Raw genomic sequence first — 20,531 nt, 5'->3', positions numbered from 1 at the left:
TTCAATGTATATATATGCTATACAGTGCTAAACCATACTAGTTAACAATAAACATATACCATTTTGATATTTCTGAACAGTAAATAAGAAAAGAAAGTACTTAATACACTTTAGTACAAAATTATATTTTAGTAACATGCAATTTACAAAATCATATAATAGTTTAAAATTAAAAATATATCAATTCAACTAAAACGTAAATACATGCTATCATTGTTCCAAAATAATTGAAATCACATATAAATAATGTATTGCATTTCATGTATAATCATTTAATAAAAAAATTTATTTTCTAATGCATCAAAATCTTAAGACTTTCTAAGTGTGTGTGTATATATATAGATCAATTTACATAATATTATATTTACTATCTAATATACAAAAAATTTAATGCATAAACATGCATATTTAATACAACTATAACTTTGGGAGCACATGAAAATTTATACGACCAATGTCAAAAAAATAAAAGCAATAAATATCTTGTAGAAAAGAATATTTTAATAATTAATTTGAAAGTAATATCATTGACATATTTGTACAAAGAATGTAAACAATAACATGCTCTATAAAATAAGGAGGATGATTTAACCATAGCTAAAAAGTAAACATTACATGAGTAGTAATAGTTCAAGTGCATAGTAAAAATATAGAATAATATATAAAACATGTAGGGGTGGGTTCTATGGAGTCCACCTTTTTATCGGAGTCCTTGGAGTCCATCTACGTTCTGCAAATAAAATATATTGTAAAACGTGTTATTTTGCAAAACATGTTACACAAATAGCATAACTTCAACAAAATTATGCAAATCTCATATATTTACGGTACAATATGTATGTTCTGCAATATGTTCTGCAACATGAACATTTATGTTCTGCAAACTAAACATGTTTTGTAGAATATATATTTTTGCAATGTTCTGCTTGTAAAATGTATGCAATCTACAAGATTTTTGATAGAATAGTGATGTTTGTCGAAAAATAATATGTTTTGCAATATTTTAAGCTATATTTTACTTGCAGAACATATATGGACTCCGAGGACTCCAATTAAAGGTGGACTCCATAGAACTTTACTCAAAACATGTATGTATGCTGAAAAAGAAGAAGTAGAATAAAACATACCTTGATAAAAGATTGCTCTGCATACAAAAATGAACTTGATACAGGTTTATTTATTTACAAGTTAGTTAAAACCCACTCCTAGGTTTCTGGGTAGTTATCACCCCACTACTTTTGAACTCACGTACACATTATCTTTTTATAGTAGTAGTTTTTGACCAAGTAAAACATCTAAAAATTTAAAAATAAAGTATACTTAATTATATTGATATTTATAACCCAATACATTATTTTGTAAGAGAATAAGGGATATCAGATTAACCTTGTATAAGCAAGGTGTTTTGGTCATATTAAACGACTAGAAATAAGCGTTTAGAGTATTAGTGGGGCACATGTCGTGTAAATATAGGTCGACATAATAATTACTTTATGCTGTTGTACGAACCATGTGCATGTATTGAAATCTTATTTTTTGAATTTATCTTTTACTCACATATTATTTGAATCTTATTTTTTGAATTTATCTACTTCCCTTTCTTCAAATAATTTCATTTAATATGATTTTGATGTTTTTATTAATATGTATGTATTGTAATTCAAGAGAAGGTTCAAATTATTTTAAATTATTTTACTTCAATAAAAACTAGTTGTTTTTAATATTATGTAAATGTTTAAGAAATAAAAACTTGTACTTAATATTTAAATAAATTAATAGTAAATCACAACCAACCTATATAATTAGATACCCACATTAATATCAATTTTTAAATTTACTTAATTTAATTTATTTACAAGAAAATGAAGTAATTCAAAAAACTTAAAAATACAGGAATAATTCCCTGTACATGACATGTGACCCGTTGATACACTAAACGCTAGATCCGTAGTCATTTAACCTGACCTACCTAATTACCCTGCTTAACTGAGGTCAATCTATTATCCCTTATTCTCATTTTGTAATGTATTAAATAAAATCTACATGCATAACATGCGTATCATACTATTTTGTAAACTATACATATAAGAAAATATTATTTTTTTATCAAAACAAATAATTTAAAATTTCAAAGACAAATATATTAGTGTAACAAAAATCCGGGTTATGACATATTATCCGTATGTACATAATGTTTTACAATATAGATAATAATTATATATATATATATTTCATGTCTTCGATGAATCAGCGCGTTGCGCTTTTGCCCCACGAGGCCTTTGCGCTTCGGTGCACATATCGCGTTTAATAACACTGGGTAAGGCTGGAAAGTTGGATCGAAAAAAATTAGCTAAATTGAAGTGTATTCGGGATTTTGGCTTTATTGGACATTGGATTGGGTAGAGAGGGAGTTTAAACAAAGGACAAAAACTATATTTACAAAGAATTGATAGAGACAGATGGATTCTACGATTCATCAAATAAATGTCATTATATAAAATTTATTTTCTCTAATGAATGATAAGAATTAAAATAATTGTTATAATGGAATTCATGTTACTTAAAAGTTAAAAGTGAATTTTTAATAGAAGAAACTGATCTGTATTCTACTAAATCTAGAATATTCTTTATACTGTAATTGTTAAATTTACTAATAATTTGCTATAAACCTTATTCCAGAACAATATATCTATTATTTAATGTTTAAATTTCTTGATCCACATAATTTACATCTTTACAATTTGTATGTTTAAAATATGAATATGATTGATATCAAAGTGGTCAGTAAAGTGAACTACATGTTTCGATTGTTTGATTGTAGTTTTCATGGTTTCATTTGACTTGATAAACTGATGCATAATATGTTGCTTGGATGGAAAAAATGACGACATTAATGTGGGCATTTCGGCTTATTGACATGTCATAAATGTTAAATCGGTTTTTACACGAGCACTTGTTATTAAAATATTTATTATTTTTATCATATATATAATTTTACATGTTAAGATTTTCGTTCAGACCTTAAGTTTTATACTTCAAAAATTAAACTATATATTTAGAACCAATATACACTATTTAATGATGATATTAGTACTTAAATAGTGTTTAAAAATTATTGACCAATAATATCATTTGTTTGTTATTATGTAATTTTTAAATATATTGTTTTATAATAAAAATTAATTTAGCACAAATTGAAGTAATAAAGCTAGGAAGTATGTATGTATATATATGTATGTAATTTTAATTTAAAATAATATTATTTATTTTTATGATTTTACATTATCAATATGTGTACATTGATGCGTTCAATAATAACGTGACTCCGACTAATAATTACAATACCTGATCATATCTACCATTTAAATTTATAATTTTGTGGGCCTTTTCATCTATTTATTAATTTTGAAACTAATTTATGATGAACAAATATATTATTTTAACTATAATTATGAAACGTAGAATGATATTTAATATGAAGCATACACATTTAAAATAAATCAAACTAAAAAAAGTTGCTCACAAATATGTTGACAAGTTTAGCGTGATCTATGTATTTTAATCATAAATATATGTTTCAGAACGTGCCTATGTTGCTAAAGTAAGGTCGATACATATACGGATATATGCGCGTGTGCAATATTGTATTTTTCTTGTCGTATTATATATTTTATAATTACATGAATATCTGATTGAATCTAATATTACGTACAATTAGTTGAAATTTGACTATATTTAACTACTCCTTCCATTCCACCCATTTATTTACATTTGGGTTGGCATGGAGGTTAAGAAAACATGTAAAGTAATAGTGAAAAATAAGAAAAGTGAGTAAAGTGGTGGAAGCTATCAATATTTTATGCATAAAGTGAGCGTTGTGGAGAAAAGTTGTGGATGTAGTTGATTTTTATATTATAAAACTCTACTACTTTTAGAAACTTTTGAAATGTAAAGAATTGAGAGGGACATCGAAAAAAGGAAAGTGTAAAGAAATGGTTGCGACGGAAGGAGTATTTATTTAATTAAAATATTTAGTATTTATAGTTTATGTGTAGTAAGAATATTTGAATACACTTCTTTTTTTTAGAATAGTTAATTGTAGAAATGGATGTGATCGTGAGGGTTTGCTCCGTGAATTTCTTCCTTGTTAGCCAGAGAGGCCAAAAGTTATTTTTTTTTTCTTTCAAAATCGAGGTAGTTGGGTTTTAAGACAAAAGCTCTTCTTTTGAAAAACAGCTTTTTAAGTTCAACCAAAAACTTTACTGTTTTTTAGTTGTGTTGCCATCCACGACGTGACCATAGTTGAGGACTTAAGCTAGCTCTATTTGAATATTGCTAAATTCTTTTTAATAATGAATAAGCGATTTGTAAGGTTAGCTGTGTATGATTATCTATCATAATTATAGATAGCAATGTATCATCATGCATTGTACTCTCTTTTTTTGGTTAGTTATGTGTAAAAACTGTTTTACAATGGGGCTGTTGTACGTGCAGAGAAATGGCAGCTCTAGTTGACCAATCATGGCACATGTATATGGGCGGAATGCTCAAGGAAGAGCCTCTTCCTCTTTAAACTTAATTGTTGGGCTTGCTGGCTTATGCATCATGTTGTATTGTTACAAAATGAGGTACTATTTTAACGCTTACGTTTTGCGTGGTTTTGTATTCGGTTTTTATAATGATATTTTTTCTTAAAAAAATGAATCATGACTACATGAATTACACTTATAATTATTTTATATAGTGATGATTTTAATCTTGAGACTCACGTCTCAGGAGCCAATTGCTGACGTCAAAGAATAGATAAAATTTGCATATTCTCATTTAGTATTAGTACTTTAAAAGTGAAATTCTTGATGATAGATGAAAATGTGCAGTAATTTAGATAACTATTTTGCAAAAACCCAGGGCTTTGGAAAAGCACTTATATGAATTACCTATATTTGAAACTCCTCCTTGGAAACAACTTTAGGCAATAATCAATCACAGTCTATGTTAGCTTAAACACTTTTTGACCCTTGACGTATCCATGTCAGGAGACACAAACCTTTACTATTACTATCCAACATACAAAACATATGTAACCTAAAATTTTTCATTTGCATGAATTGATCCTTACTCCGATAATTTTAATTTCTAACATGAAGTTTTGATTCTGGAAATCTCACAAAGAAATGATTTGGTCACACGTTGATTTGTTGTTGGTGAGAGAAACTATAGTAAATAATTGCAAAAGTTGTTAAATTTAGAGTTGGTTTATTCACATTAAACTTTAAAGAATAGAGTATTCAATTACTTATTTGGATTTATATGTTCATATTGGTACCCTTTGAGGGTAGGAAGGTGATCAAGATAAATTTTTATTACAATGTGAAAGTAAATATTTATTATATCCGTACAGTTAAACATTTTTCAAAAATTTTCAAGCGTTTTCTAATAGGTTAGGGATCCCTGTAGAAACAACCATTTCAGTGCTTGGTTTGATTCATTATATTGTTTTTTTAGAGGTACCATTTACCAAGGATTTGACTTGAGGTCTCAAGCTAAACCAAGCTTCCTTTAATTTTTTTTTTAAACTTTGAGCTAATAGGTCAAAGCAAATCCACTAATATGGATCATACATCTTTAATAGAATTACGTTTCCATTTTAAGCACAAGGTTTATAAGGAACCTATTTTTTTGAAGGCGAGAGGCATGAGGTTCCACCGAAGCCTAGATGTGCGATAAGGCGGGATTTATATAATAAGTTAATACATACATACAATATATATATATATATATATTATAAGAAATTTAAACTCAATGATTAGACATGGTTTGTATTTCCTTCTCATGTTTTTTAAACCCAAACAAGACCCTTTTTTTGTATGTTAGTAATTGACAGAAGAAATTGTGTCTACACAACACAACACGGCAGTTAATTGTAATAAATAATATAGTAAGAAATGAAATTATATCTAGTTGTGCACTTTCGTGTTACACACGTGATCTAGACGAGAACATGACGTGAGATATTTTCATGTAATAAAAACACTAAAGAACGTGAAACACAAAATTCATAAATATTTAACTGGAATTTGTGTCTCTTGTACAAAAATATTGTATCTATCAATAAGTACCCAAAAATATTTTAAACAAGATTGAACACATAAAATCAAGATAACAATTAATCATTGTATATACATGTGTTGCCTTTTCATTTAATTAGTGTGCTTCTTAGCTCTTTTGCTTCAAACAACTATGCTGTTATAGCAGTAACGATTTGCACATTATTACACATCCTTGGATTTTGCACATTATTACACTTCCTTGGCAACTATGTCAAGATTACGTAACAACTATTATGACCAGAGTTACCTTGATATAAAAACTTTCACTTGACTTGAGATCACTATCACTCATACCACATGACTAACATGATACTTACCAAAACAATAAACCATGCGATTAAACTCACGCATCACACTTAAATGGCAAAGACGAGATCAGGAGAATATGAATGTATTGTTTGGCTTTTTAGAGCTCTAGCACGAGATCTGCAGTGATAACAGTGAAGAGTGTGAAACAAACAGATGGTAGCTCTTTCGTAGTACTTTTAAGTACTTATATGTAACATATTCTGGGTGCGCTAATACATCAACTAAGATAAAAGAATATTTTAATTTTCTTTTAATATATATTTGTTTGTGGGCATGTGAATTTGTGCGGGCATGTATATCTATTTTAATATGTTATGTGCTGCTTTTGAGTTTAGATTTACTAATCTTTAGACTGTGTTAGCATTCTGAGTATGCAAAGACAATTGGTACTTACAGTCTGCATCTGTTTTAATCCAGTGTCCCCCATTTCCAACTGAATGGCTCCTTTCGAAGCTGTCATGGTTATTGCTCACAGAGATTGCATTTTTTTTTCAAAATAGCCTTGTTTGGAAATTTGTGATTGCCTTTTTTTAGGATTGGCACAGCTCCATCTTGATGTCTGATTTTGTTCTCATATTTGCGTGACTTGGTCATTTTATGTCCAGGAAATATTGATATTTCTGGATAAATCCTTTTCTGCAACAGTTTTAAGACCTGCTATGCATAGAAACCCGACATTTAGTTTACTTGTGATGTTTTGACTTGGTAATATGACCCACTACTTGAAAATAGTCAAAGAGATTATCATTATGATTTTCGTGTTGGTTCATTACAACGTAAGATTATTGACTTGGTGATATGAATCCTTTTCTGTAACACTCTTAAGATTTGCATGTATGCATAGAAACACAAGAAATTGTTTACGTGTGATGTTTTGACTTGGTAATATGACTTTCTCCCTGATAATAGTCAAAGGAATTATCTATGTGCTTTTTGTGTTATTTCTTTATGATCTAAGATTATAAAAATTTATGGTTTAAGCATCTGTTCAAAAGAATATTGAAGCACTATAAAAGGCTAGGGAATATACACTCTACATGGCATAACTATATGTCTATAGCTTTTATTCTTTTTTGTTAAAAGTTTTCATGAAAATAATAAGAGAATTAGTATTAGGTGACCAACCTTAGGGAGTTTCTTCTTAGTTGAGGCATTGCCAGCAGCATGATCATTAGCAGAAGCTCCGCTTCTCCTTGAGGTAGAATGATTTTTTCTAAGCATCTTCTTCATGAACTTTAAGGCACATGTTCCTTTAGTTGCCGTCCTGCCTTCTGCATTTTGTTCCTTTTGTTGCTCAGGGTTATTTTTATCATTTTCAAAGAGCTCCCCAAGGGATTGCTTTTCTTTCTTCGTCTCTTCTCCTATTTCTGGATATTCTATCGATGAATTAAATAGATACTGCTGTAGTGGGCATGCCACCATGTTTTTATCTTCTTCGGCATCAGTCCCTTCAATTTGATAACCACTGAGCGTAATAGTGCTAACAAAGCTGCTCCTTTCTGACGAGTCATAATTAACATAGTTTGCTTCAGCTTCAAGAAACTTTTCTAACTCATAATGTATAAGCTTTAACCCCGTCTCTTTCACTAAAGTTTCTTCCTCATATACACTCTGACAAGATATAGCAAACTTTGGTGTTGTAGGCTCTGCAACATTAGGTTCTGAACCGAGTGTTCCAATTGTTAGAAAACCACGGAAGAGCTCAGACATCATGATGGCGGATTCTTGTTCAGAGGCTTCTTCCTCATCTGACTTGAGGCCATTAGAAGAATATCTTGAACATTCCCGTTTGGTCTGCTTTGCGTTTGCAGAGGTGTAGCTGGGTTGTAACTGGTGTTGGTGCTCGTCAAGTGACAGCTGTGCAGATAGACAAGAACAGGAGTTCCCTGAAATAATTCACTATAATGGTTAGTTAACAGGACGAACAGCTGATCTTTCATATTTAGTGTTAGTGATGTATGTTTTCAATAGGAGGTTTTCATTGATTGCTTTGAACTGTCTGTAGTTTCAAGCGCCTGACCCAGGTGAGTATATGCATTTATTTCTCATTATCTGGTCATGAGAAGTCAGCAGTTTATGGTGTTCGAGTCAGTAAATGGCAGTGGAGGAGAACTTAATGAAAAGAAGTACAAATAAGATACAGTGGATTGGGCAAGGTGGACTAACCAAATGATATTTTTTTTAGGGGCTCAGTGCTTTCTTTCCTTGATTTTCGGTACATCCAACTCAGAACCTGCAACAGTAAATATAATGCTTAAAAGCTTTGTATGTAAAGTAAATTTGATTAACACAGACTAACCTTCATGTTTGAACTGTCGATGATAAACTAGTTTTGCTGCGAAAGGAGGTGTAGTTATGGGGTAATTTATAATGTTGACACAGGAAGAAATTGGAGGATGTTTTTCGTGATGGTCAGTGATAGGAAACCATGAGCTGCTAGAAGTGTTTGAGATAGAGATAAGTGGAGAGAAACACAGAGAAGATTACAATATTGTTGTTGGCTGTTCCTTGTCAAAATTGTGTCATGCGAAAGAATTTGGTAGTCAGTTAAGGCCCACATGTTGGGGGATATTACTACTCCATGTAAACACTTTCTTGGAGTTCGTTATTACGTATTATTATTAAACTATTAAACAATTATCAAGTGATATTATAGTGCGTTGATATTGAACATGTCTAAGAGTGCTAGTTGCCTGTTCTTATATCAAGGTGATAAATTTTCCCAGGGAAAATCACGCCATTGGTTTTACCAGATTTTTACTAAAATTTTGCTTCTTCTAGAGATGTGGGTAGTGGCAGATTTTTCTAGCGAGACGTTGCTGAAATATAAGGAGCAGTTTTGGGATGAAAGGGTCATTTCATAATGAAACAGATTTCAGTTATTAGGTGTACAAGTGAGGCCCCTTCTAAGTTTTGGTAGGCTTAGCTTTCAGTATGGTGCTTCAAAATGAAGAGAAGTGTATGAGAGATATATCCAAGTTCACTATTGAATATAACTTCTTCTGGACACGAACTAAATTTACAGAAGTTGTCAATTGTTCAATAATCCTTGTATTATTGTAGCTATGTAAGCAATTTGATAGTAGATTAGCAGCAGTCTTTGTGAAAAGAGCTATTTTGCTCCATGTGGTAATACCTTACCGCATGTGCATGTGCATGGGTAAACCTATTATGTTTATATCCTTAAAATAAATATAAATGTGAAGGGATATCAATAACTATAATTGCTACTTAATTTACCCAAGTGAAGCGAATTATGTACTCTATCCAATCCCAACAAAAGGTATATATATATATATATTATGTCAAATAGAAGAGGCTTTCCTTTCAATTGCTATTAGTAATTTACATTCTTCTCTTTCTGATCATGTGCCAGAATTTAAATTATCACACAAGCCCTTAGGAGGCCTAAACCCTCAACCTCTTATTATCAAGAGAAGGGTATATGGTAAGTTATAAGCCAAGGAATGCTTGTGTGCTTACTCCCTCCGTCCCGCTGAATAGTTTACATACACTGTTTGCACGTATTTCGAGACTTCAATAAAATATAGTTTCATAATGTTTTTTTCTTAAAATTTTTTTTGAATAAAAGTTTAAACATGAAACTTTTTTTCATAATTTTTTTTTTTAAAATATATTATGGAAGTATACTTTAAACGAGCATTGAAAAGCGTGCCGAAAAGTAATGTAAACAATCCAGTGGGACGGAGGGAGTACTATTTAACATGTGCTCTGCTGACATAAATAACCAAACCATGTACTGTACTTGATACCTGCAAAGATCACCCTATTGTGTTGTAACATTAAGAATGGGTATAGAGTAGCTCGTGTACATTCTTATAGTTAGTAACTAAAGATTTTGTGGTGCATTACTTTATTAGCTATTATGAGGTCAGAAAATTATAGTCATGACAAAGTCTAGTGGTTAGTGTGCCCTACTCTTGTGTTTCAAAGGATTCAAAATCTGTAACTTGAACCTTTGTGCATTGTAATTCTGATGATCCCTTTCCTTTTTCATTTTCTTTTTGGTTTGATGACAATATTAGTATTTTAGTTGACAGCCTTTATTAATGCACAACTTGAAACCCATATCTAGGAAGTGTTTGTCTAATTGTACTTGATATGATTTAATCCTAAGGTTTCTACTTTCTAGTTGCTGCCTGTAATGCAACTCCTCGTCACATCTTGTATGCAGAATGATATGTCTAAGTTCACATGTTTTCCATAATCTAGATGTTAATAAAAATGCTAAACAACAAGTTTACTTGGTTGTTGGGAAGTTCATTCACTCATTTCTTCGGTTAGGTTAATTGTAATTATACTGTAACTGTCACTTAATTCTGTTGATGATGTTGTGGTTTGACAGTATAGTGAGTCTGTGAAAGGGATATTCATCCGAAGAAAATACTGGAAGCAGCTAGTTTTGCGACTTAACATCAACTGTCATCAGGTTCATCACTTTACTAGAATTATCTACTCACTATAGAGCTTTAATATTATTCGACATTCAAGCATGGAAAAAGACTACATTGCAAAGTTTAATGGCAATTTTATGTCAATATCTCAATTATTACATCCCAGGAGAGGGCTGACAGATGGAAATGCCATATAGATTTTTTTTGCCTCCTTTTCCTTCCTATGACAGAGAAATAGTATCTAAACTTTATATGAGCAGCAATAAATAAAGTTAGACCTGTGCACCATAAGGAACCTCATTTTCAGCTAAGCTACAATTAGCTAAAAAACAGTGATGTTGCCTCTTTTTGTTAAATAAAGACAAAAGGGGTAATGTAACTACTCCTTAGTTCTCAATCAAACAAGCAAATAACTTCCAGAAATGTTGATCAATTTGTCGGGTATGCTAATGTACATGGGAATCTCGCTGATTGCCTAAACCGTGACACTGTGGTTGCATGTAGGGCTGCACATGGGTCGGGTTGGCCGGGTTAGAGGCGATTTTACAACCCGACCCAATTAAATCGGTTTGAAATTTTTTAATCCAACCCGTAAAATATAAGTTTGTAACCCAACCCTACCCGTCGTACATCGGTTTGGGTCGGGTTGGGTCGGTTTGGATGGGTGAATAATCCGATAAAAAAAATTTGAAAACTATTTATTATCGCTCGTTTTGAAAATTAAATAAAAATAAAATGTGTATAACTTATAATTATAGTGCTAATATTAAAATTTGATTAACATCATAGTTTTAGTAATGTATATCATATCATAAATCACATGCATCCTCAAATAAATTAACCATACATCTGTAAACGAAAATGAATATGCAAACATAAATTGAACAAATAAAATTCTATCATATTACTTAGAAATCTTAATATGATATTGGAGATGGAAAAAAATACACAAACCATTTAAGATATTGTAGTAGTTACGTGAAAACATATGATACATATCAAACTTCAAAAAATTAAGATATTATAGTAGTTACGTGAAAACATATGAGAAAAGGTATAAATACATATCAAACTTAAAAATTATATAAAATTATGGATTGGGTTGGGTTAGGGTAAAAATATTTATAACCCGTATCCAACCCATTTATGTCGGGTTGATCAAGAAACAACCCATCTATAATTCGGTTTACGTTGGGTCGGGTTTTTCGGGTTGAAAAAGGGTTGGGTTGGGTCGGGTTGGTCGGTTCCTAGTTGCATGTGCTTTTGTTAGAACTCTAAGGGTTTCTGAGTATGGGGGAAACAATAGTGATTCTCCGGTGTCAGGAAATAAGATTTATTTTATTCTTCTGGCCATATTATTTTATTTTTAAATTTCCGGGCAATATTTGCACCTCTTGATTGTAGCAGGTATTACCTTTGTCATGATATACCCTTTGTATGGTCATATTACGTGAGAGTTATGGAATGAGTAAAATAAGCTTGGAATTATAAATTAGTGCATAGTTATGTATTCCAATAGCGTTTAATCTATGCACAAATATTGTCAGTTCTGTATATCTCAGGTTGGTTGTCAGAGAGGCTCAGAGTAGTTAATAATTGTGGACTCCAATTAAATCTCGATCAAATAATAATCAATAAAATCATAACCTCGCTAAAATAATATTTTTCTCTGGTTCCAAAATAATAGACATTATGTATCTTTACTCCCGATAAAATAATAAAGACTTAATTGGATGAAAATGGTATGAGTTATAATTTTTTTGCACAAAATGGCTAACATATAATAATAGGCAGCCGTATGACTCATATATAATTTTTTTATCACCCAATTGCATTCCGTTAGGTATCTTTAACGGACGTTAGGATTTTCATAAATTAAAGATGCAATTGCACGAAAATGGCCTAATTATAATATTTTTTGCACAAAAATGATCAATCAAGAAATTAGAAATCAAAGAGCATTTATAAAATAAATCAATCATGTAATTAAAAATCAAATAACAGCTATAAATTAGCAGAAAAAACTTATTTTTTTTATAAAGGTTAAAGACTTTTCTTTTGTATAAATACAGAATCACACCTTAATCTAAATTTCCAATCTAAATTTCCAGGACATAGCCAAGACGAAAAATAATACCTTAATCTATATTATTGGGATAGAGCCAAAACGGAAAATAGTAAACCATATTTCAAACATAAGCATTCAGTATTAAATTGAACGCCTTAATCTTCATCTTCTTCAGCTCTGTCGCTAGTTTTTTTTGAAGCATTCTTATGGTTTCTTCGTTTAACTCTACCAGGTCAATCACCAGCAAAAGGACTTGTAAGTGAGAAGTCAATATGCTTATGATAATACACTTTTTTCATGAACGAGGGAACATTCATCACCTGCCTTCCAAAACTATAGTATCCACATAAAATAAGTGTTAAAAACATGCATATCGGCCATGTTTTGCTTAGAATTATGTAATTTCTTATTTTCATGTACAGTCTGGTAACATGGAAAAAATAATTAAGGATACTAATGAAGAATACTAATATACCAACATATCATGATGAATCCAAACTCCATATCGAATTATAGGATTCAAAATTTTATGCGAGGTAACATCTAGAAATGATAATTATAGAGTATCAAAGTTTTACATCTTAGGGACGAGACAACTTATACAAAATTAGTACATATTCAATAAGCATTATAAGATAATGAGCATGATGTAAAAATACCAAAATATTTCAGTATAAAGCCAACACAGATAGAATAAATTAAAGAGAGACCTTCAGGTTATACTGAAAAAGCCAAGAAATACACACAAAGTCATGCACTCGACTTCACACAAGAAATTAGCAAAACCGTTCTTTTCAACGGGGGGTCTGGGACAGAACTATAGAAAGATTTATAGCTGCTCTTTAGTTTTTAATTTCGTAATTGATTTAATTTGTATATACTCTTTGATTTTTAATTCTTTGATACATCATTTTTGTGCAAAAAATTATAATTCAGAACATTTTTATGTAATTATATTTTTAATTTAAAAAAATCCTAATATCTGTTAAAAGTTACTAACAGAATGCAATCGGGTCGGAAAAAAAATTATATACAAGTCATACGGGTGCCTATTATTATAGGTCGGCCATTTTTGTGCAAAACAATTATAACTCATGCCATTTTCGTGCAATTAAGTCAATAATAAACTTGTTGAAATAATATTGTTTTTTGGTACCGACCCTATTACTTTAAAGAGATTTAACTTTAGTTATAAGGTTTGACACAACTTAGTATCTACAAGGGAGCTTCCAATTTTTCACTGGTTACTCTCACTCATTTCATTTTCGGATCTTTTAAATTATTGCAGTACCAAATACTATTCTTTTTATTCGTATTACTTTTTTCTTATCACTGATTTATGGTAATTTTTTTTCTGGGTGATGGCCCTTAATGCCCGTCACAAAAAAACAAATGGCCCATGCTCAGCATTGAAACTGATGATCCAAAATATTGACATAACATATTTGTAGTACATGCATATCTTTTCTTTTATTTCGGTAAGCAAAAATTGAGAAAGTAAAAAATAAATTAAAACAAGATATATATTTGTATAATGCGTGTTTTTTGTAACTAATTTAAAAAAAATAAGTGAAGACATGCATACTTGGAATGCGTGTAATGGGATGCACATTTAAAAAAAAATGCATATTTCTTGCCTTTTTGAAATAAGTATCCCGGTCGGTCTTTAGGGCTTTGCACTTGATATCCGAATATTTTGGGCTATTAATGCTGAAATGTGATATTTTGGGCATTTTGTTTTTTTTGTGCAGTGAATTTTCTTTGTATTCCCATGAAATAAAAGTGCAACCATTCGTTGATGGCGTTATATAACGAGAGAAAATCACTAGAAGTGTATGCTTTGGCATGTAAACAATTCGAACAATTAGACGGTAGAGTTTGAGTTGCTAAAAGTATATCGAACTCATCCAACCAGTTTTTTTCTTGAGTTGGGGCATATCGAGCTGTCAAACTTTCAGCTGATTAAGAAAAAAATGTTGACAACCGCATTTTACAAAATTCAATCTTCAGTCCAATATGTTTAAGAAAGAAATAGAGAAGGATGGATGGTGAAGCAAGTAGGCTTGGGGTTAGTGGAGGATTGGGGGGTATGTGTTAAGGGTAGATAAGGATCTTACGGCTGGTGGCTGTCCTACATCAACGCCCCCCGCCCCGCCTAACAAGGTTGCTTGCTTTGTAATCAATAATTATATCCTCTAAATGTAATAATTAAAACCACTACAAAAAAAAAAGAGATAGAGAACAGAATCAGTGTTGACCAGGAAAATGATATCATTTGTAGCAGCGTTTGTGTTCCCCCTCTAAACTACAATTAAACTCTTACTCACCGTTCTAATTCCTGATTTTAATGAAGTTTAACAATAAAATTACTCTTTGCTTCTCATCTCATCTTCACCAATTTTCTTTCCTTGCATAAAAATTGTTTGTTGTCTGAATATTTTATTATGTATATACTATATATCGTAAAATTACCAACTTTTTTGAATTACTTCATTTGGCATGGCGAACTAACATTAAATTCAACCTAAACAGAAAATCCCATTGCTTTTATAGATAAAATGCTATATAAAGAACTAAATATATTTGTGAATAATGAAATCATAATCATATTATGTTCTATCCAAAGATTTTTGTTAATCTTAAAGGTACTGATCGTGTTAAATTTAGAATCTAAATGAGTTTTTCTTTAAGGGTTAAATATCACTTTGGTCACTGAAGTGAGAGCCTAGTATCAAAATCTTCATTATTTTTATCGGGGTCTCTAATGTACCACTCTAGTGGCGAATAATGACAACGCCATTAGATTGACCAGTTGACTTAACAGAAAAATTAACGACGTCAAAGTGGAGAGTACGTGGCAACATCGTGGCAGATACTTGGCGTCTGACGTGTTCTAAATATATATTAATAAATTAAATAATAGTTATATGTATAATATATCCTAACAATTTAACATAACAGAGATAAAAGAATTGGGGATTAAAAACCCTAATTGCTCAATTGCTCTTGAAGAAAACTCAATTGACCATCGATTCAACTGCAAATCTGCTTCGATCTTGCTCGCAAATCTTCTTCAGTGAGAGAGGTACGTTTAATCGATCTTGAACAAACTCTACGAGCCTGTATATGAACATTATGCATGTCCTTGTATATTTGTGTGATATGTGTTGATAAATAATAGTTGTTTTGTGATTTATATATATTTATTATTGAAATCGTATCTTTTTTGTTTTTGTTCTTGTGTTTAATTGACAGTATGGATTCATCGGTTACTATTTACATACATCACCATGGGGATTTTGAACATAAACCTAAACCAAAGTATGTAGGCGGTGATGTAGAAGTTATACCTGGCTTTGCCCCTGACTTGTTTTCGTTTAGAGACTTGGATGATTTTGCTGTTAAATGTAGTTATGCAAAATCTGACTTAGTGTATTTTAAAAATGATGGTCTGACTTTTGAAAGTGGTATGAGACTTTTGTATGATGATAGTACTGTGAGAGCTATGGTAGACATTCATAAACCAATTGGTAAAATTAATTTGTATATTGATCACTATGATGTGGATGAGGTAATTGATAATCAGGAAGATGAAAATGATAATGAGGGAGGGGAATATGGTAATCAGGGAAGGGAAAATGAAAATCAAGGAGGGGAAAATGGTATCCAGGGAGGGGAAGATGGTAATGAGGGAAGTGGGGATGATAGTGATCCTGATGATCCAGAATATGGTTATGAGGGAGATGATGTAGAGACTGAGAGTGATGAATCTGAAGATGAGAAAGGCTATGATTCTTTCTGTGACAGTGATGAAGAGTTGAGAGAGTTTAGAGAGAAAAAGAAAAAATATAAGGATTCCTTGAAGCAGAATCATGGTAATCTTCTTGAAGTTAGAGAGAAAGTGATGAGTTTAAGTGATGATTCTGAGTATGCTTCTGATGAGCTAAGGTCGGATTCATCTTCCAGTGAAGATGAAAATCACAAAATTGGCTATGTTGGCCCTCCCAACCCCAAGATCAAGAAAAGAAAAAGAAATAGTGTGAAATATGGGCAAAAGAGTGACACAATAAAATGGGAGGTTGGAATGAAATTTGCAAGCATGACAGAGTTTAGAGATGCTGTTAGGCAATATGGAGTTGTGCAGATTAGGACCACAAGGCTGAATGAGGGTGATTCCAATAAGTTTAAAAGAATCTACCTTTGTTATCATGCTTTAAAGGAAGGCTGGAAGGCTGGATGCAGGCCTGTTATTGGTTTTGATGGATGTTTTTTGAAGACAATTTGTGGTGGTCAGTTGCTCTCAGCTGTGGGGAGGGATGGTAATAATCAAATGTACCCCATAGCTTATGGTGTTGTGGAAAGTGAGAATACAGAAAGTTGGAAATGGTTTACTGAGTTGCTAAGTGAAGATCTCAGTCTTGGTGATGGTTTTGGTTACACCATAATCTCAGATCAGCAGAAAGGCTTGGATAATGCACTGAAAGAGCTCCTCCCTAGAGTGGAACATAGATACTGTGCAAGACATTTATATAGTAACTTCAGGAAAAGGTTAGACATTTACATATTTTGCATCTTATCTCTTACTTACATATGAATTTTCTGTTTATATCCTGAGTTGTTTTTATTTGCTAGGTTTTCATCTCTGGCCTTGAAGAGGGCATTCTGGAATGCTTGTATGTCACCCTATCCTGCAGCACATGCAAGGGCAATGAAAGAGCTGCAAAGGTTATCAAAGCCAGCACATGAACATCTTCATAAGCTGGACCCAAAGGTTTGGACTAAGTCACATTTCAGCACATTCTGCAAGGCTGATAATGTAGAAAACAACATGAGTGAGTCATTTAATGCATGGATTATACATGAAAGGTACAAATAACTTCAACTATTTGGAACTTTTAATGTTTACAAAATATTTTGGATAAAATATAATGATTACTGTTTTACATGTTACTAGGTACATGCCTCTGCTGACAATGATGCAAGAAATTCATTTCAAGCTATTGACAAGAATCAGATTGAATAGGGATGCTATGATCAGAAGTGATGCACAACTTTGCCCAAGAATAAAAAGAAAGCTGGACATACTTGTTACTGAATCCAGAAACTGGAGAGCTAGCTGGAATGGTGCAACCAGGTATAGTGTCAAACATGGTACAAAAGTTGTTACAGTTGACTTAGATGCAAAATCATGTGATTGTAGGAGGTATGACCTTACTGGCATACCTTGTGAACATGCCATTGCTGCAATACATGATAGGAGGCATCAGCCTGTGGATTATGTCTCTGATTTTTACAAGAAACACAAGTTTTTGGCATCATATAACTTCCCTCTAGAAGCACTAAAGGGAGAAGAATTCTGGGAGGTCCATTCTACTGATGAGCTTCTACCTCCAGATCTTCCAAAAAAACTAAGGGGAAGGCCAAAAAAAATGAGAAGGAAGGAGGACTGGGAAGGTGGGAATAGAGTGCAAGGATCTCAAACTGTAAGTGGTCCAGTTATGCAGAGGTATAGCAACAAAAGGGTTATGCATTGCTCCTTGTGTGGGGACTCATCTCACAGGAAGACTAATTGTCCAACCAAAAAGAATGGTGCACCACTTGATGAAGAAGCTGAGATGAGGACAGTTGAGCAAGGAGATGCAACAAGGCCTGACCACAACACAACTTCTGCTAGTAAGAAAAAAGCCCCAAAGGAGATGAAGAGACAGAAGCTTCAGATAAGAAGACAAGACAAGGGAAAAGCTATTGACAATGAAGGACAACAGAACATATGGGATGGTAAGAAGTCATTGAAGGTGCCTAAAAAGAAATTGCCGTTTGTTAAGGAGGCAGGTGGTGATGTGGTGAAGAAAGGCAAAGATCCAACTCCTTTCCAAGAGAACCTACTAGGACCAGTTGGGTATAAAGCAGTGTTCATGCCTACACCAGGCTTTGTCCCATTCTTGCCCCCAAGAAGCACACCAGAAGCTTCTACACCTCCAGCACTTCACTTGTCTAGCCAACACAGTTCTACTACTCGAGTAACTCCATCCAATCTAGCTCAAATCTCCAATCCAGCTGACATAGGGGCTCAAGAAGAAGCTGGACTTGCAACCATGGAGGCAGAAGAAGAAGATGAACTTGCAGACATGGAGGCAGCAGAAGAAGATGAACTTGCAGACATGGAGGCAGAAGATCCACTTCAACCAAGCAGGAGGACAGTAAGACTTCTTGAGAAGAGAGCATTCAAGTGGACTAACACACCAGATGATCCAGTTAAGCTGGATGATTAGACCTTTGTTATGCCTACTTTTGCTTTGCTTCATTAAGTAGATTTAAGACTATGGCCAAACTTTTGAGATGAGATTTGTAGTTCTTTTGTTATGCTTTGGACCAGGAGTATGCTTTTGTTTTAAGACTATTATGCTTGCTTTTTGTATGGCTACTATAATATTTGGACATGGCCTTATCCTAGTGGAATGGAATCTTATGGTTTTATTTTATTCTAGTGTCATCTTTTCTATAAATATTCATTACTTTGCACATGTTTTACCTTGTTTGCGGACAATGATAACTTTAAGCACACTCACACACAGAACCTTATAATACACAATGGCAATTTTAATTAAAGAAACCATATCAACCAACTGCAATTTCATTAAAAAGAACCAACTACATCAACCAACTACATCTTGTACATAAAACCAATTGCATCAGTATTACATCTACCTAACAAACAACATTATTAGGGCTGCTGCAACAGCAACAAACGCACACAGTTTCAAATTACTTCTAAGCCTTTCTATTTCAGCTTCCAGGTCCTTGTTTGCCTCCTCTACTTGCATCTTCTCACCCTTCACCAATCTTCTTTTTTCAACAGATTCCTCCAGATTTTCTTCAACAAGTTTCAGTTTTTCCTCCAAATACACCCTTCTGTGATTCAAATGAGTGACTACATCATAAGCCCTCCCATTAAATCCTTCATCAATCCACTCAAAGAAGTGACAGCCTTGAACCTCCTAATTTCATAGCAAAAAAATCAAACACATTGCATATTATCAAAATTTATTTTGTAAAACCTTACATAAACGATAATATATACCTTAGGTTTTTGACATGTATAGAACCTTCTCCCTGGATTTTTCAGTGTCCAAGAAGTACTAACCCTTGCTAATCTCCCACAAAAACATTGTTGATAACCGGATTTTTTCACTGATTCAATTGAGGTGCTACCGCACGTTTTTGTGTTAGGGCTTCCACTCATCATCAACGACAGCTGCTTAATCTTCAATGAATTACACTAATTTATCCTTTCACTCCCACTATTGGATATTTGGTGTAAGAACCCTAATAATGGTGTAGAAGAAGATGACTGTGGACTGTGGTTTCTATCTGTTTATTTATAACCATGTTTGTTTATAGCCGTTAACAATACACGTTACAATACACGTAACAAGTTGTTTACACTGTGTCCAACAAAGCACTGCCACGTAGATTCTTCCGTTAAGTCAAGTAAATAACTTAACGGCGTTGTCATTATTCGTCACTAGAGTGGTACATTAGAGACCCCGATAAAAATAATGAAGATTTTGATACTAGGCTCTCACTTCAGTGACCAAAGTGATATTTAACCCTTTTCTTTAATCATCT

General features: G+C 32.5%; 2 protein-coding genes across 6 annotated transcripts; one reads left to right on the top strand and one right to left on the bottom strand.

The window, feature by feature from the left end:
- Positions 1–4,574: 4,574 nt before the first annotated feature.
- Positions 4,575–19,874, top strand: LOC141675268 (uncharacterized). 4 transcript variants are annotated; one of them, XM_074481978.1, is made up of 6 exons: positions 4,575–4,628; positions 10,786–10,869; positions 14,654–15,987; positions 16,158–17,450; positions 17,535–17,768; positions 17,857–19,873. In XM_074481978.1, exons 4-6 carry the CDS (start codon positions 16,159–16,161, stop codon positions 19,172–19,174), a joined length of 2,844 nt encoding a protein of 947 aa, XP_074338079.1. In that variant the 5' UTR covers positions 4,575–4,628; positions 10,786–10,869; positions 14,654–15,987; position 16,158; the 3' UTR covers positions 19,175–19,873. The 4 variants fall into 4 exon arrangements, with proteins under 4 accessions (XP_074338079.1, XP_074338081.1, XP_074338078.1 ...); XM_074481977.1 differs by lacking the exon at positions 4,575–4,628 and adding an exon at positions 8,187–8,326; XM_074481980.1 differs by lacking the exon at positions 14,654–15,987 and having other exon boundaries at positions 4,597–4,628; positions 17,857–19,874.
- Positions 4,635–8,835, bottom strand: LOC141675270 (protein LAZY 1-like). 2 transcript variants are annotated; one of them, XR_012555966.1, is made up of 5 exons: positions 8,719–8,835; positions 8,586–8,652; positions 7,545–8,305; positions 6,814–7,073; positions 5,570–6,536 (listed from the first exon to the last, which is right to left on the bottom strand). XR_012555966.1 is itself a non-coding variant. In XM_074481981.1 (4 exons), the coding sequence occupies exons 1-4, from the start codon at positions 8,722–8,724 to the stop codon at positions 6,882–6,884; spliced, it is 1,026 nt and encodes a 341-aa protein (XP_074338082.1). In that variant the 5' UTR covers positions 8,725–8,835; the 3' UTR covers positions 4,635–6,881. The 2 variants fall into 2 exon arrangements, 1 of the variants encoding a protein (XP_074338082.1); XM_074481981.1 differs by having other exon boundaries at positions 4,635–7,073.
- Positions 19,875–20,531: the final 657 nt, after the last annotated feature.

Source organism: Apium graveolens, chromosome 7 (assembly GCF_009905375.1).
Source record: "Apium graveolens cultivar Ventura chromosome 7, ASM990537v1, whole genome shotgun sequence".
Lineage (NCBI taxonomy): Eukaryota > Viridiplantae > Streptophyta > Magnoliopsida > Apiales > Apiaceae > Apium > Apium graveolens.
Note: the sequence above shows the minus strand (reverse complement) of the source record. Positions and strands in the feature narration are given on the sequence as shown.

Bases quoted from the DNA above. Each gene is read 5' to 3' on its own strand.
- LOC141675270 (XM_074481981.1), bottom strand. The intron at 8,306-8,585 runs GTTAGTCCACCT...GAATTATTTCAG, and splicing joins CCTAAAAAAAATATCATTTG to GGAACTCCTGTTCTTGTCTA. The intron at 7,074-7,544 runs GTTGGTCACCTA...TATGCATAGCAG, and splicing joins CTAAGAAGAAACTCCCTAAG to GTCTTAAAACTGTTGCAGAA.
- LOC141675268 (XM_074481980.1), top strand. From the start codon at position 16,159: ATGGATTCATCGGTTACTATTTACATACATCACCATGGGGATTTTGAA. The intron at 17,451-17,534 runs GTTAGACATTTA...TTTATTTGCTAG, and splicing joins TATAGTAACTTCAGGAAAAG to GTTTTCATCTCTGGCCTTGA. The intron at 17,769-17,856 runs GTACAAATAACT...ACATGTTACTAG, and splicing joins GCATGGATTATACATGAAAG to GTACATGCCTCTGCTGACAA.